The following is a 17,500-nucleotide window of genomic DNA, read 5'->3' on the forward strand; positions in this document are numbered from 1 at the left end:
CGGAGTGCAACGTATTTCTGGTCACTTAATTGGGATTAGTCTTTATTTTCTGTCCCTTGTTTCTTTTGTTTTGCGTAATCTCTGCTCCGGTACTTGGAGAAGAAACCCGTTTCTTTCATAACTGAACTTGGCCAAGCCCTAAGCGGAGCGGGGAAGAAGAGTGGGGGAGTGGGGGGGGGGAGGGTTTTTTTTGGCATTTTCGTCGTCGTCGTCAATCTAAGATCCCTATTATGAATTTATTAGCTCCTCCTTTATTCTGCAAGATAGCCATGGTGATATTAAACTCTTTTATCTCACCGGCCTTGTCGATCCAAGACTGATATGCATGAACTTGTCGATCCAACTGCTGTTGACGTCGGACCTTAAAGAATTTTCGCCTGGTGTCGACGCGTTCTCGCTCTTTAGCAAACTCGCTGATTAAACAAAAACAAAAACAACAATTAAAATCTACGTTTCTTCCGGTCAAAAAAAAAAAAAAAGAATGAACTTAATGTGTAAATTCTTGATCATGAAGTGCGGGTTAAAGACGAAAGATAGAAGTGATTCCCGCACTTATCAGTATGATTTCAAGTATCTATGAGATACAACTTCCCTAAGTTGTCCCGATAAGTGCGAGGATTTAATTCATTCGTCGAGTCCTTTCACGGGAACGGCATGAGCACAACAAATTGACCTGGGGCCCGTTTCTCGAAAGTCCCGAAACTTTACGGGTGATTTCCGGGTGTCACAATTCCCTTTGTATCTCAAGAAGGGAGAGGATTTAATTCGTCAAACTTCAGAGTTCTTTCTCTTTTTGTTACCTTGAAAACATGTTTAAAGATCAGCTTTCCAAAACAAGCGGTTGGCAATTTCACAAAAGGCTTTTCGGGCCCGAAAAGTTCTCGGGACTTTCGAGAAACGGGCCCCTGCTCCCAACGGCTCAGTTAGTAGAGCATTGAACCGGCATCGCAAAGGTCATGGGTTCGAATGCCGTTGAAGCAGCCCGAATTTTTTAGGTGCATGTCTATAAGAGACAATGGCTTAAATTGTTTCAATCGAGTGTCGTAAAACCAAAACCAAAGAAATTACTTTGAACAATCAAAAAGGACGGAGGCAATCCAGTAAACCAATCAAAACTCGAAGTAGTTACACGTTGCTGACTCAAAGCGAGGGAAAATGTGCACGCGCGAGCCACGATTGGTTTTGGTTTCACCCTTCTGATTGGTTCAAAAGTACTGCGAGAACTTTGAGCCAATCACTGAGTGAAGTAACGCAAAACCAAAGCACTTTGCTGATTACTTGCGACAGTCAATTAAAAACCGCTAAAGTACGAGGACCAACAAAAAAAAAAGGAAAAAGTAAATCGCAGTGAACTCACCCGCTCAAAACTCCCAGCACAAGGTTAAGCACGAAGAAAGAGCCAATTACGATGAGCGATACAAAGTAGCAAGAATAAAGATATCCGTCTGTGTCCACAGCATCAAATGTCTAAAGAAATGTTTTTTTACAATCAATTAGATTTATAAAGATCATGATGAACAGAAATTAGTGATCATGATTACCGGTTATAAGTCCCCTGAAGTACCGTGAACGGAAATACAGACACTTTTAATATTTAATATTTAGTTTTCCGCTTTAAAACTCCTTTTAAATTTCCTTTCTTGCTTTAGGCCTTTCCACATTTTCGAATAGAAATTCAGTAAAGGCCGGAGTTTACAGTCATCAGCGGAAAACTACATCGATAGGACTCATCAAGAGTCAAAACAGGCCATGATTAAATCCATTAAATCCTATGAATTTTATGGTCATTACGTGTTTGTGTTGCATGGCGTCAACGAAACAAAAAAATCTACGTCGTAGCGAAATCAACGCGAGGGCTACCAAAAAATACATTTTAATGAGCAATACAATTCATTTGCCTGTCCTTTTTGAGGTTATTGGACTATCCTTTCCGTTCTAGACATCCATTTTCCTGAGTCCGCATCGTGAAATGAGCAAATGTCACTTGAAGTCGTACGGAAAACGTGAACACTTAAGGGCAAATGTTTATTCCGTTTTTTAAGGTCAAACGCGTTTAGGCTGATTTGCAGAGGTTAAAAACACTGGGAACAATGTTGAAAAGGTTTGTGCAAGGTAATCTAAGATTTTCCGTAACGTTGCCGTCGCAGATCCGCATTAAGTTACTTTCTGTGCGCCAACGCGTTTCCACATTAACAGGATAACTTTTCTAGGCAAAAATATCTTGAAAACAGGACTACATTTTACGTAAGATGCGCAAGATGATTATGTAAAAAAAAGATTATGACTACCGGCCTCTGGTGAGTCATCATCCCTACCTCCAAGGAGAAAAAATCTTCTATTCTTAGCCTATTTCGGAGGGGAGAGGGGCTTGATGTGTACAAGCAAGAGAGCTCATTTGCTAAACCAATGATCAATAATTTGTTAACCGTCCAACGGAAACGCTCGTAAAATTCCACTTTAACCAATGTTCTCGAAATTGAGGTGAAAAGGATAATGTCCTCAATTTTGAGCTCTAACAAGTGGATATCCAAACCTTAATTTAAACAATAGAAGACAGACATCTTAAACTTAAAAAATAAAAAAGAATATTTTGTACCCAGTACATAATCTGTGACCATCCCTCCATTGTTATGCACTGGAAAACAGTTATCATGGCAAGAGCGATATTATCAAATGTAGAAATCCCATCGTTCGGGCCGGCCCAGTGTTCGCGACATTCGTAACCACTGCTGCAGTTTCTACCATGGAAAATTGCCCGAACTCCAGGAAAAGGTTCATTATCACATGGACGAGGATTTCCCTCTAATTCATCTGTCAAGAACAAATCAATATCCCATCTGGTGACTGTGCAATAATAACAACGATACCGATTATGATAATCATAATAATACATATGAATTTGATCTAATGCGCTTAATAATTAAACGTAACAATTAAAACTAATAAAACACCAATCAATAATCTTTAAAACAGACATGTCAATACCCTTAAATGCTGTATGTGATATATACAATATGAGCGGCAAATATTGTACATGACTTATTAAACGTCAGCATTTTAAGTGTTAATGTAAACTAGGAATTTTTGGTGATTCAAGGCATTTTAACAGAGAAAATTGAAACAAACGTTTATGCAAATGAAGAGAATCTGTATCAGATATACAGATATTAACTAATAAAACGTCTCGTCTTTTTTCCTATCATGAATTATTAATGAGTTTTACAAGTTAAAATACTAAGCATATTAACCATATACTTATTTAAATAATAAAGACAACAAAACACTCAACGTTTGCTGTTTTCTAACAAAAAATCTCCTATCATTTGTAATAGTTGTATCATCGAGGTGAATACCAAAAGAGGCGTACTTTACTTGCGCGAAAGAAACCTTCAAGAAAGGCTTTAGTGTGTGTATTAACATTTTAAGATAACCGTATCATGAGATCGGAGGATGAAGAAAGGTTTTCGGTACTGAGCATGCGCATAAGGTTTGGAGGCCCACATTTTTCGAAGTGCGCCTGCTCAGAACACAAAATTGGTACTCGTAGTCCTCCTTGTCCTCCGATTTAAAGCTCCCTAACGAGAACGACTACGAGTACAAACTTTCCGTACTGAGCATGCGCATAAGGTTTGGAGGCCCACATTATTCGAAGTGCGCGTGCTCAGAACGCAAAATTCGTACTCGTAGTCCTCCTTGTCCTCCGATTTAAAGGGCCCTCATAGCTCCTTTCGACATTCACTGGCAGGTTTCGCCCAAATAAAATTCACTAAACTCAAATAGAGAACCACTTGTGTTACTTCACAATCATTTTTGCTACAGAAGAAATTCATAAAACAGTGACACTATTAAATCTTCAGAGACCATTGTTTTGAAGGTTACATCTAAATACTATTGCAGAAACGTTAGCGTTGTCTTAACACTTCTCAACATTTAGCCGACTTTTGGTCTTTATTAGCAGTAGAGTGTTTTTATTCACGTGATTAGTAACCTTGTTTTTCCACTGAACAAACAAATTTGCATGATAATAGAGCTCAATTCCCGAAGGATAAGGTGGGGACACCAACATGGCCACCGTCCCTTTGTTTAGGGACAAAAACATGGCGCCGTGACGTCACGTGAAAACACTCTACACTACCGGTGAATAGCATTTTCGTTGGCGGGGAACTGGGCTAGCTCATCGGGATCTCCAGATCTCACTAAGGTGGAAAAGTGAGAGATGGTAAAATTGATGAGGCTGTCAGAGTACATGAACTTCGTAAGAATCAGCTTAATTAAGGCGATCACATTCGGCCGACTATCGGATCTGAGTAAGAAAATCGATAACACTCTTAAGGTTTTTGCTTTTCCAACTCGTTTTAAGTTAAGCGAGTCGGCAAACTTCCACGAAATTCTCATTAAATTTAAGCCGGAAATACAACAGGCGTGCCATTTTTATTATTTTTATTATTGTATTGGCACGTGCTCTCTCTCCTCATTTAATCTTACCCGTGAAAACACGTATGATTTTTAAGTCCCTTAACGAAGTCGGCAAACAAACCACTTTCAGGAATAAAAATTTTGGTTTATCAACGGAGTTGATAATGTAAATTGGCCACCGTACAGAGATTCTAAAAGCTGACGTTTCGAGCGTTAGCCCTTCGTCAGAGCGAATCGAGGGATTATGGGTTACGTGTAGTTTTTATAGTAGAGTAGGAGCTACGCTATTGGTGGTAACATGGCAACGTGAAAAGTAGGAATATATTAGTTAAATGAAAAGCGTTCGTTAATACCGTGAGGATTAAGGGTGCCGATTTGAAAGATGAATTTTTGTTCCAGATTCTTGCGGCTTTCCGTCGTGCCTAGATGTAGGGAAAGGCCGCAGATAGCCATGTGTTTTTTGGAGTGGTTAGGCAGATTAAAATGGCGAGCGACTGGCTTAGATGCATCCCTGTCATTCTTCTCAAGATCGCGAAGGTGTTCGCGGAATCGGTCACCTAGTCGTCTACCTGTCTCACCAATGTATAATTTATTGCATAACGTAAAGGTTATGCAATAAATGACATTTGCGGAGGTACATGTGAAACGATCGGTGATCATAACAGATCGCTTAGGTCCCGATATCTTGCTAGTGTTAACAATGAAAAGACAAGTTTTGCATCGTGAGCGCGTGCATTTGAAAGAACCTCCTCTTATTTCATTCAAACGCGACAAAAACGTAGGCAACTTTTTAGTTAGAAGCGCGCTCAAAACCAACGAGCAACCCGGCACTTTCAAATGCACGCGCTCACGATGCAAAACTTGTCTTTTCATTGTTAACACTAGCAAGATATCGGGACCTAAGCGATCTGTTAAGATCACCGATCGTTTCACATGTACCTCCGCAAATGTCATTTATTGCATAACCTGTACGTTATGCAATAAATTATACATTGGTGAGACAGGTAGACGACTAGGTGACCGATTCCGCGAACACCTTCGCGATCTTGAGAAGAATGACAAGGATGCATCTAAGCCAGTCGCTCGCCATTTTAATCTGCCTAACCACTCCAAAAAACACATGGCTATCTGCGGCCTTTCCCTACATCTAGGCACGACGGAAAGCCGCAAGAATCTGGAACAAAAATTCATCTTTCAAATCGGCACCCTTAATCCTCACGGTATTAACGAACGCTTTTCATTTAACTAATATATTCCTACTTTTCACGTTGCCATGTTACCACCAATAGCGTAGCTCCTACTCTACTATAAAAACTACACGTAACCCATAATCCCTCGATTCGCTCTGACGAAGGGCTAACGCTCGAAACGTCAGCTTTTAGAATCTCTGTACGGTGGTCAATTTACATTATCAACTCCGTTGATAAACCAAATTTTTGTATACTACTTCCCCACCGACGCAGCACCACAGTTTCTTTAGAAACTACCCCTCCACTTTCAGGAATGTTAAGCGATTCGTGCAAAAATATTTGTTTAATTTTAAAATACTTTTCAGATAACTTCCCTATAGCCAACTCGGCGCTACGCCGCTCGTAAACTCTAGAAAGGCATTATCAATGATCTGTTGTATAAAAAGTAGACAAAAAACAAAATACTAGTATATTTCTTGGCCCGCTTTTCAGATAACGAGGGTATGCAAAATATTTTAAAATAAAGCAGCAAATTCACTACTTACTCGTTATTTCGTTGTAGCAGGATCTATGGAATTTATCTCTCAAGAATTCCAGCCCGATAATTGCGTAAATTAGAATACAAAACAAGACCAAAAGTGCTATTTGAAGTAACGGAACCATTGCACGGACAATTGACTTCATTACAACTTGTAAACCTGTAAAACGAAGAGAAAAAGAAGGATAAGATCTTCCTGGGTCTGCAAAAATAGGCTGCTGGTTCCCTGCTACAAATCCCGACTAGAATGACACTGCATCCAAAAAAAACAGCGGATATTTCAATGTAGCCTAACTCAGTCACTAGTTTTCAATAACCATTCCACCTCCAAACCTTTCTAGAAGAGTAATGTTTCGAGAGGAAAAATCTTTTCTTTTTTCCTCCTTGCCTCCTCAACACTGCATGTCAATCTAACGTACGGTAAAGTCTTCCACGAGCCTAGAATGCCCATCAGGCTGGCGCTGATCTCCGGTTAATGTAGCATGAAGTGACTAGGAGTATTTCTATTCCCCTCCCCCCTGGATGGGATGCTAGTCCATCGCAGGGTTACCCCCAGCATTATTCGCCGCTACCCATTTATACACCTGGGTGGAGAGAGGCACTGTGACAGTAAAGTGTCTTGCCCAAAAACCCGAACGCGGACCACTCGATCCGGAGTCGAGCGCACTAACCATGAGGCCACCGCGACTCCCACTCATGCCAATCTAACGCCCTCAGTAATGGCCGAGGCTCTTCGCATTGTCCTTTCAATGGTGTAACTGTTATTTAATGGCTAACGTTGTGACACAACCCCTTTAAGAAGATTGAAATCGTATAACTGAGGTTAAAGGGGACTGGAACCCATGACTGAGCGATTAAACCAGACATCGAGTGTTCATGGCTACAAACGAAGCTCAAGGTCCAATTCCTTTTAAGTCCTACCAATTTCGATCCTGTTTAGAGATATATACAGGTGGATATGAATACCCTAAGAAGTATGAAAATATATATGAAGAAATTTTGAGATGATAAACGGCCAAACAGACGAACCTTTGTTAAAACTCGAATGTTCTCTGAAGGAATCAACAGCGTTTAATCTTTACTTACTAGGTATGCCAGATATAAGTTTTAACGGCCTCAATACTCTCACGGCCCGCAGTGCTTTCACATCAAGGCTTGTGTTAGCCTCACTGAAGATTCTAGTGACTTTTGGTAGACTTATGATTCTGCAGATAAAAAGCAATAATAGAAGTTACTATTTTTAATAATAATAATAATAATAATAATAATAATAATAATAATAATAATAATAACAACAACAACAACAACAACAACAAAGGCGCATTTCCAAAGCTCAATGCGCCTTACTACCATTTTATCACCAAATATATTTCAATATATTACCTTATTTTAATGTTTAACATACTACTACTGTGTCCTCTAACTCATTTGCGTGACTTAATTGGCTGTACGTCATGCAATGTCACGACCCTGATGATGAAAAGTGTGGACGTCCTTTTTTTGGCGTGATTTCGGGTTATAACGTCGAGATGGGTCTGTTTCGCAAAAATATCGTCAATTTCTCGGGCAGAAAGCAGAACTCCCTAAATACGAATTATTATTTCTAATGAGGCGGCTTCTTGAAAATATTTCCCCATTACCACGGAAAGTGTAGTCTCTTTCACAATTATTCAATGCACACGCGTTGGATGTGAGATGGTAAATTGCCAATAAGGCGCGTAAGGCCGCGTTGAATGAAAACAATCTGGTATGTAACAGGCATGAATGGAATAATTGTTTTGTTAATTGGACGTTTGGATCCGTCCGTCTGTCCAGGTTGCTCGAAGCGTGGTCAGCGTTAATCATCGTAATATACGCGTGGGAATACATTATAATTTAAATACACTATAATAGGGGATACATGAAGTACCTACGAAATTATGTAGGTGCTTCATTTATCGCTGACCAAGTCGTCCCAGTGCGCTAGATACGCAGTATATGCGGATGACAATTGGAAATTCACAGAGGCCATCTTTCTACAGACTTATCCACTGACTTAAGTAGACCAGGTTTTCAACATGTACAGCTGGAACCAGATTATGATCATAAACATGGGCTCCCGCCATAAACATACACTCTGTATGTATATCTTACACCGTGTACATGAACGACGTATCCACTGTCTTATTCCGGCATTTTAACTGTGTAAAATTGAGGTTTTGTATTCATCTGTGAGGTCTGTGTGGAATATTACGCGAAGCTGCAAATTATTCGTCCCTCGTTAAGTGAAGTTTTCTTCCTAGCACTCTGAGCATTGAAACTTTCGGTCTTAAGAACGTCTGAGCTCAATAAATGTAAATTAATGCTAGCTGAAGTGAGAAGGAAACCTATCAAGGGACATTGTCTCCTCACACTTATTTTCCATCGTTAAATCTATTTTACTTCTAATCTTCTTTAATTATTTTATTTAAAAAATACTATTATAATTCATGAACATAACAGCTTATCAAGACACCGATGACGTCACGTGCATGAGCTTTTAAAGCCGATAAAACAATCCTCGTTCGAATTCTTTATTTAAAGAATAGTAATGAAGCCTGGCTTGTTTTTCTTCACAGCATGGTAATATCTTCCTCCCGCATTTTGCACCATTGTCTGGACTCTAGATGGACACGCTTTTTGTGGAATGTTTTTGAAGTCGTTTTTTTGACAGTACTTTACCAGTCATCGAAAAGTATAAAAAAAAAAAGAAATAAAGACGTCTATCAACTGACTCTTAGCCTGAGTATGTTCTTTGCATGTTCAGTACAGTTTTGACTAAACCGACTCGGGCTCATCGTTCTCACAAAAAAATGTACTAGCGATGATGGTAACATGAGATAGTGAGCTTTACGCATCACTGATAAATTCATAATTTTTTAAGAAACCTGTCATAATTACATGACTACTTGTCAAGTGTCTGTCAACCTGTCAACGTTACAGACGAAAGGTCTGCCTTACCTTAAAAGAACAAATGTGACAGTCATGTTTGAAAAATTATACAAAATGGTTGTTTACCAACAAATAAAGAATAAAATTGAAACGTTTATCTCATGCAGCTAATTTAAGAAATGTTTTGGCACCGTCTTGAGTGACAGCTCAAAAACGATGAAGGTTATTTCAGAGCATTTCACGTTCCTCAATCATTATTTATTTATGTTTTTGTTTTCGAGAAATTTTTAAAACTAGTCTGCTTAGCATACCACCAACCTGGTCTGCTCACTACCATGCTCTTTCTTGCTCTTTTCGCCGTATTTCGTCACTATTATTCAGCCTGTTTTCTCGTCCTCGAATTTGCTCTTTCTTCCGCTGCTAGTCACTGTAATTTCGTCTCTTTATTCGGGCTCTTTCTTGCCCATTCTCGGTGTTCAGTTGCCTCTAATATTTCACCTGTTTTCTCGTGCTCTCAGTTCAGCGTTGAGCATCGCTTACTTGTCAACTGCTGAATGTTCTTTTTCTCTTTGTCTCTCTCTTCTTTCCTCGTTGAAAGACATATTTTAAAAAATGTTTCGCTTTTATTTTGGTTGTCTTCAAAAGTTTTGCTGTTTTTACTAAAACGCAGTGTCAAATGCAGTAAGCTGGCCATGCAACTTCCCGCCAAAAACACGGGTTCCAGCCCCATGCACCTTCCCGCCCAAATAACGCGGGTTCCAGCGGTGCGACAATTTTGTGTACTGCCTTACATGAAAGGTTGAACCTAGGGACGGACGGTCGTACGATGACGTCATAACCAAAGTATATGACAGGTTAATTAACAATTATTCCATGAGCGCGCGTTGGATATGAGATGGTAAATAGCCAACGAGGCGCGTAGCGCCGAGTTGGCTATAACCACTCTCATATCCAACAAGCGCGAACGGAATAATTGTTTTATTAAATTCCTTAAACTCCAAAAGTTTAGAAGTACGAAATACGAGCGAAAAAAGCGAGAAAATCCTAGCGAAATCGAAAAAAGTTGATGAAGATGCGATGTTGTGTACATGTAATACCTCGTGGTCAGACAGACGCAGGCTCATCACAAAAACATTTCTTACCTTTTCGCGTATCTCGAAGCTTCGAAAGTGATCCAAACTTTCCACAAAAACCTTTTTCTTTTGCTTTATACCGACAGAAATTTCGCTTTCTGGCGTAAACGTTTTTAGTTTAGCAACGCTAAGCGCAATCATTTACCATATAAGGTCAAAGTAAGGTATATGAGCTGATAACCGAGATTGAGTGAACCAATCAGAGCACGAGAATTGCATTATCCGAGGTTGAGAATTTAATAATTAAGGTTATCATTCTTCCGCGCGCTCGGAGCTTCGCTAAAAACATTTTCGAGTTATCTCGCGGTGTCATGTCCGTGTACTTTCTACGAAAACTTCGAGCTTAAGCTGCAGTATTTTTTAAATTTACCTCCATAACTTTCTAGAAGTGAATTTCTTCAAGTCAGTTAATGCTTTTCTTCTATTCTGTGGCTATTGTTGACGACAATGGACAGTCTTTGCCAATCTTTGTTTAGCCCAGCTGAAATCTGGTTAAACTACCTCTCCTCATATCCTGTTCCCCTAGTTCTTGTTTCATCCAATTTCAGTCTAAATGTTCTTACAAAGACAAGTTCGAAAACAGAAAAATGGACAGTACATAGCATTAAGAAATTTAAGGGCTTTGGTCCTCCCGTAATTTCGTTCAACGGCGCAAACACTTTGTTCACCACGTTTTTTTCTCCTTCGATAACCCGAAACAATGCAATGTTATTATTCGCACGGGCCCGGAATGTGAGAAAAAAGTTTTCCACGAAAACGTCACGCGCTTTGAATTAGATCCATTATTGAAATTTGACTCGGGTTGGTACGTGCAAGTGCCCTCAGGGAACACAACACAAGAAAAGAACGCAAGATTCACACAGACGAAAAAACGTCTAAATAGAAACTGACATGGTTTGCCTAGGGGACAGCTATTTCATAGAGTTACGTCGTAGAATTAGAGTTAAGTTTCCAAAATCCTGAATTCAAGATTTTGGAAGCCAACGTCATTCATAAAAGCTAAACTTTTGTTTAGGCCTAATTAGGCCTAAGGTTAGCTTTTATGCATGTTTAGGATACTTTTTGTATTTCTGTATTTCTAAATTCAGGGTTTTGGAAACTTAACTCTAACTCTACGACATAACTCTATGAAAATAACTCTACTGCTAGTCAACCTCGTTTGCCTATAGCATTACAAGATAAACAAAAATGGAAATCGCTTTATAAAAATATGGCGTGACAATAAAACAAGAAGCGTTCAGTGTAAACGTTCTTATGTAATATGTTGCTTTAGCCTCTGTTTTCAACCTACTTTTAAGCGAATTTTTGTTCGTGTATTATTTCTCGTGTTTTATATAATCTTCTTTTCCTGTGTTATATCCATAAACTTAACTTAAACTTAAACTTAACTTATTAATCTGAAACAGATTGTCTCAGCTGAAACGTCATCCATGATTCGCGGCATGCTTCTTTCGTTATCAACTTGACTGCGACAATTTTTGCTAAACTAATTTCATCGACAATAAGAATACTAGTATTTTATACAGTCCTTGTACTTAGTTTTAACTCGAGCAAAGGTAATCGCGAAAAAAATTGTATGTTGCCAGTGAAAGTATACAAAACAATTATGTTATTAAAGACCGTTGGAGGAAATGTTAAAGCTACAGCCATTGTAAATATGTGGACCATATTTCGTTGCTAGTCTGCTTACTCTTTACATGTCATTAAAATGATACGAGGCTTGAAAAGAATTACGACCTTAAACTGTGCTTTCAAATTGTGAAGAGTACAAAGCCACTCAGTGCTTTGTATCTTGAGCATAAACCAAACAGCCATTGTTTAATTCACTCGTATACAGCGAATAAAACTTTCACGCCGATAAAACTTTTAAGATATCGTGGATTGTATATTGCACATTTTTGTTTATTCACAATAATGTTATCTCCGCAATTGGTCATCATAAACTATGACATAACCATAATTTAACATTTCAGCTGCCATGAAACTTCAAAACCATTCTGAAGTTACCAATACAAACTTATGATCAAAATAATCATGTAGCTTTTTCACAGGAAGGCCATGTGTTTTTGCTACAGCCTAATGTTCTATACTCCAGTTCATGCTGGGTATTCTTGATTAACAATCTCCTCATCAATGTTCTTGTAGGTGCGTAAAATTGCAACCAAACTTATACATTTTCATACCTAGGACAAAATTGTGGGCAGTAGTATGAAGCCGAGTCTTTTCCAGTTTGACCTTTTCAGTCAGCGTATTTCTGACTGGTTTTGCGAGTTTTCGATCCTTTGGGTAGTGCATAAATATGAAGTTGTGTCTTTCAAGGTTACTGCAGTTCTTATTATACTTCTCGCTTTTTAAAAAAGTAACGCCATTTTTCGGCAAGACATAGAAGCGCTTTTGACTCTTCCATTTACCACGCACATTGCGAAATAAACGTTTGTGAAAAAAGGAGTCGTTTGTTAAGTTCCATACCAATTAACAGTAGCTTTTTCAGGATTTAAACGCTTAAAAATAGACGTTTCTATATTGGTACAATTCAAAAAGCAAGAGAGCGCATAAGCACTAATTATTCCCAATATCTATTATTTTGTGGATCGCCATTTTGAATTTGTTTCTCCAGAAAAAAAGGAAACAACGATTGGTTTATCTTGGGACTTTCAAGACTTGGATATCTGGCGGTGATTCGTACCTTCAATAAACAATGATATAACTCAAACATATAAGGTGCCGGTGATAAAAACGATTCATCTGCGTTAGTCGATTTTCATTTAAACCACAATGCACCAAGCATATGAACAACAAAGAGGTCTTAAAGCCAAAATTTGAAATTCACTATCTCACGATTTTGTATTGAAAAATGATCATATTTAAATAATTCGTTCACGATTTCAAAAACAATCTAGGCATGATAAGAAAAAAAATACACGAGAACATTCAATCTATTCCCCAAACGTTTTAGTCTGAGGGGATTACGAAAATAACTAGAGCTATTTCGCGTACAATACCATTTTACAAAATATGACGCGTTCGTAGTTTTATTTCATGTAAAATGCGCCTGCATGCGAACTGAACCACACAAAAATACTAAGATAGCAACGACAAAATTATTGTGAAACCAAAAAAAACTCTTGAAATGGGAGCTTTCTCTGAATGATATCAAGGAACATATGTTAGTGGAGATACGCTCCGCCAAAAAGTCCTTGGTTTAAAAAATATTGGCTAAACAAATAATGAAAACAAACAAATCTTCCATTTTCGTTGAGCGCTATCTGCTAGCGATTTGCGCTAGACTTATAAAGCGGCAAACCAATAAAAAGTTGCAACTTTACTTACCCGACAACAATCACGACAAAATCCAGAATATTCCAGCCATTACGTAGATATGACCCAGGATGAAGCACAAAACCAAACGCCATTATCTTGAGAAGAGCTTCGACACAAAATATTCCAACAAAGTAATATTCAGAGTCATCCTGTGGTTTAAAAAAAAAACGGGAAAAAGGGAAAAGGGTTTAGATCGAGTTTTCACCAGTCAAAGTTGATTATAATGCAAAATATAGAGGTCAAAATAAAAGCATTTGAGTTTTCAGTCACTTACAAGTTTAACAGACAAGTCCGTCCTATCATTTTCTGGTAGTGGAGTACTTAGAGCTAATACAATGCAGTTGGCACCAATCGCAAGCAAAATAAAATATTCAAATACTGTAAGACAGGTTAAGGATCAAACTGAACATGGGTTCGATGAGGAAAGTTCGCAACCATCGGCCTCAAAAATAGATACATCCATTAATTAAACGTATAGTTTAAAAAACGTTTTGAATCATTACAAGATTAACCTCCTTACACTGACCTTGTTGCAGATTCGAATAGCGAAAAAAGGAACTAATAAAGACGTAGACCCTAAAAATTATAACCAGCATTCAAACGCACAAAAAGGATATTTAGATTCCACAATAAGCTTAGATAACTTGCGGACAGGGTTAGTCTCTGATAAGCAAAACAAGGCACGCGTCGGGCTCCGTGCTTGGTGGAGAAACTGACTTCCATGCAACGACATGGAGCGTGCTTTTTGAGGTGGCGGCACGTTGGACACGCGTTCATTCTTCTCTGCTTCACTGTTTCGCATTTCCTGGGAATGTGGCTGGTCGCCTGTCTTCTTGGCCGTTGTCGCAGCATTTCGGCCCTTATCCATCCCTATGAAAATCAGCAGATGGCGCATCAGGTTTGTAAGTCCGCATTTCAAAGTGAAAAATCGTGACCGGTGTGAAACTCGAAGCGGGCAACAATTTGCCTTATGGAGCAAGACGGGTCTTAAAAACCGATGTCGGCGAAATGCTGGTTGCGACACTCAGTACTATATCTCCCACATCGCGAGCTCTGTAACGACGGATCGTGTAAATTAACGGCGTTCTTTATGACCCTTTACGAAATAACCTCATCGACACGCAACCCATGATCTCAAAGCTAAGGATGTTTTCCCTTTTTTAAAAACGGGTGTCGCTAAAAGTAACCAGCCAGTTCAGAAATTATGGGCCATATCCTCAGTTTCTCATAACAAAAAAGTACCTCGGCGAGGTGCGCATATTAAACAGGATATAATACACCTGCCACTTGCTAGAAAAGCCGTGCTAGCTATTGATATTTAAATTCACCATTTTCCATTATTATAATATGACACGGATCTGACAGTCTGCCACCTCAGGTTAGAACGTGTGTTTAAACTACTCGAAAATAATCAAACCGCTATATCGAGCCACCAAGCTCAACCGTACTATAAAGAAAAAAATCTGCGTTTCGTTCAGTTGACTTACTGCTGTCGATGAAAGGATTCGCAAAAGAGAGCAAGGATTTTATGAGCATGATTCTTAACTTTGGCAGTTGCTGTTGTCATCTAACAAGTACTTCCAAAGAAGGACGAGGTCCATGAGACTATTTCATTTCTGACACATTGTGCTATATCTTGTGAATAGTACGTCCTCATTTTGCGCGTTAAAACCCAGTCCGAGTTGAAACTCAGTCAGTAATTCCCATTTTCCTTCAACGGAACTTAGATTGTTTTTTATTCATTTCTAAGTTAGAAAAAAGCAACTTGACTCGCGCAATCATTTCATTAATTAATGTGAAAGTGTATGAAGCAACAAACCTCACGACAGTAATTTTTCGCCAGAACAGCTATACCTCGGCCAAAAATGTTGCATCTAGTATTGGAGTGTAGCCGGAGCCTGAATTATGCAAAAACTACATCATTCGTACCTTTGTTATTTTATAAAAGCTGTTTCGTTTTTCAATGAACAAATTCTGGTTGCACATATGACAAACCGGCAGAGATTGGCAATACGAACAAGCGCAACAAATCATCACAATGTTAGCCTTTGCGAAAATGTTCGAAGCACAACTGTGGTATAGCCAAGCATCTTGGACTTTTAGATTTCTATGCAAATAAATGAATATCAGACGATGAATAAATGAATTTCACTCATGAAAGATATGAATTTTGACATCGATTTCTTTTTTTCTCGATTCTCTTTTCTCAGAGAAAAGGCAATCTGTTTCCAACGCTAATTACAGCTCGTCTTGCGCCACATTTTCATCGTAAATTAGTTCCCCTGTGACATATGTAAAATCATTTTCACTGACGACGCGATAAATCCCGCAAGCTTTCAAACCGTCCGCCATTTAAAAATGCTAAAGCATTTAAACTGGTGGAGGATGATTCACCCGTATCGATTTCGTTATTAAGTTGCAAGCATTTCTATACCAAAAAAAGGAAGATTCGCCGCTAATTGAATTTCTCGAATTTCTAAAGCAGTGGAAAGCCGTTGGTATTGAAATTTTAATGACTTTTTGTTTAGCTTCAAGTGAGATTCGAAATTTTAACTTGAGAAAAAACCACAAATACGCGGAGTCAAAAAATCAATTCGCCAAAAATGACAGGCGACAAACACGAACAGGAGCTAATGATGCAAGGTGTCCTTCAGCAATGTTCCGTGTTTACGAACGATCGAACTAAAAATAGGTAAAGAAGCTGTCTGTTGGTTAATGCTAAAACAATCGTAGGTTTTGGTCAAAACACGGAAGGAATGGTTATGAAGAAGTCACGTATCATAGCAAGATTTACAACAGAGACGCGCCCCCGAAAGTCAACGGACAAGTAGTTTTCCAAAATGACTCTTGGTCACTAACTTCCAAATGTCACAAATTATACAAGAATTTTGTTATTTCTTACCTTAAATTCCAGGCAAAGGAGACGTGACAGCAACACATACTGTTAACTGAAAGAAAGCATAGAGACACAAGTCGGTCACTCGGCACAGAGGAAAACATCTTGGACGTTGCACGAGGGAAATCGACCCTATGGGTGACTTATAAGCACAAAGACACACTTTTGCTTTGATGACTTAGTTTTAGATCTTTCAAACGCAGGTTTTTAAGACTATCAACGTGGGTTTGAGGTTTTGTTACAATTTTAAGTTCTCTCTTTCAATCGATTTAATATTCATCTCGCATATTACTTCTCTTTGCATTTTATGAATTAACAAGCTTGCTGTCACTCAGAATTCACAAGTTCGTTCATTTCCAATCCATAATAACTTGTGAGACTTCGGATGCAACTGAAATAACTGCAAGCTCAGCTTTCAAGGAATCAGTTTACTCGACGGAGTACGGATTTCCTTTGTTTACTTCAGTGTACCCGTGGTGCGACTGTTTAAAAGGAGACAAGGCTTAATTAAAGTGTAGTTTTTGCGTTATTTCAATAACTGTTGCATTTGCATTGTGGTCTTTTAAAAGAAGCTGGGTATATTCTTGACAACACAACTATGTATTTGGCTCAAAATCATCACAGTATAACATGTAATGACTGGACATTGGCTGCTTTACGGAAAATGCGACATACTAAATGGAATGGATTTACAGTTTACTTAAGGTCCGATGCAACGAATTCCTTCTAATCGATCTCCTGATGTCTGACAAACAAGAAGAAACGGCTTAAGACAGATGGTATATTAAACACGAAGGTAATAAACACCACGAGGGGCAGAGCTCATCCCACTTTCGGAATCACATAATTTTGCATGTTATAGTTGCTTGAACGTAAGCATTCATTTAAGGACCTATGTCACAGAATTTAGGATAATGTGTGGAAATTCGAAGATGATAATGATTTTGTAACTCGAAAATAGCTAATTTCACGCGAAGTACATTTTTCTTGAGTGTACACAAGTAAAATAAGGCACCGGCACTAAAAATGCAGATTGTTTGAACTATGCCCTCTTTTTAGCCGTAACTTCACCTCTTTGGGTTCCAGATTTCATGTT

The 17,500-nt window shown here is 38.6% G+C and overlaps 1 protein-coding gene across 5 annotated transcripts in view; it reads right to left on the minus strand.

The window, feature by feature from the left end:
* Positions 1 to 17,500, minus strand: part of LOC137993437 (voltage-dependent calcium channel type A subunit alpha-1-like) — a 75,132-nt gene that overhangs the window by 53,656 nt on the left and 3,976 nt on the right. For 2 of the 5 annotated variants that reach the window (XM_068839284.1, XM_068839285.1), the window contains exons 3-11: positions 16,411 to 16,456; positions 14,125 to 14,378; positions 13,783 to 13,887; positions 13,518 to 13,657; positions 7,231 to 7,349; positions 6,152 to 6,304; positions 2,597 to 2,811; positions 1,358 to 1,467; positions 298 to 413 (exon numbers count right to left, since the gene is read on the minus strand). In XM_068839284.1, coding sequence (XP_068695385.1) covers positions 298 to 413; positions 1,358 to 1,467; positions 2,597 to 2,811; positions 6,152 to 6,304; positions 7,231 to 7,349; positions 13,518 to 13,657; positions 13,783 to 13,887; positions 14,125 to 14,376 — 1,210 coding nt within the window. In that variant the 5' untranslated portion in view covers positions 14,377 to 14,378; positions 16,411 to 16,456. Of the gene's footprint in view, positions 1 to 297; positions 414 to 1,357; positions 1,468 to 2,596; positions 2,812 to 6,151; positions 6,305 to 7,230; positions 7,350 to 13,517; positions 13,658 to 13,782; positions 13,888 to 14,124; positions 14,769 to 16,410; positions 16,544 to 17,500 lie in introns of those variants that run through there. The other 3 variants (XM_068839283.1, XM_068839287.1, XM_068839286.1) reach the window with 2 other exon arrangements.

The sequence above is a fragment of the Montipora foliosa genome, chromosome 2 (genome assembly GCF_036669935.1).
Source record: "Montipora foliosa isolate CH-2021 chromosome 2, ASM3666993v2, whole genome shotgun sequence".
NCBI classification, from domain to species: domain Eukaryota; kingdom Metazoa; phylum Cnidaria; class Anthozoa; order Scleractinia; family Acroporidae; genus Montipora; species Montipora foliosa.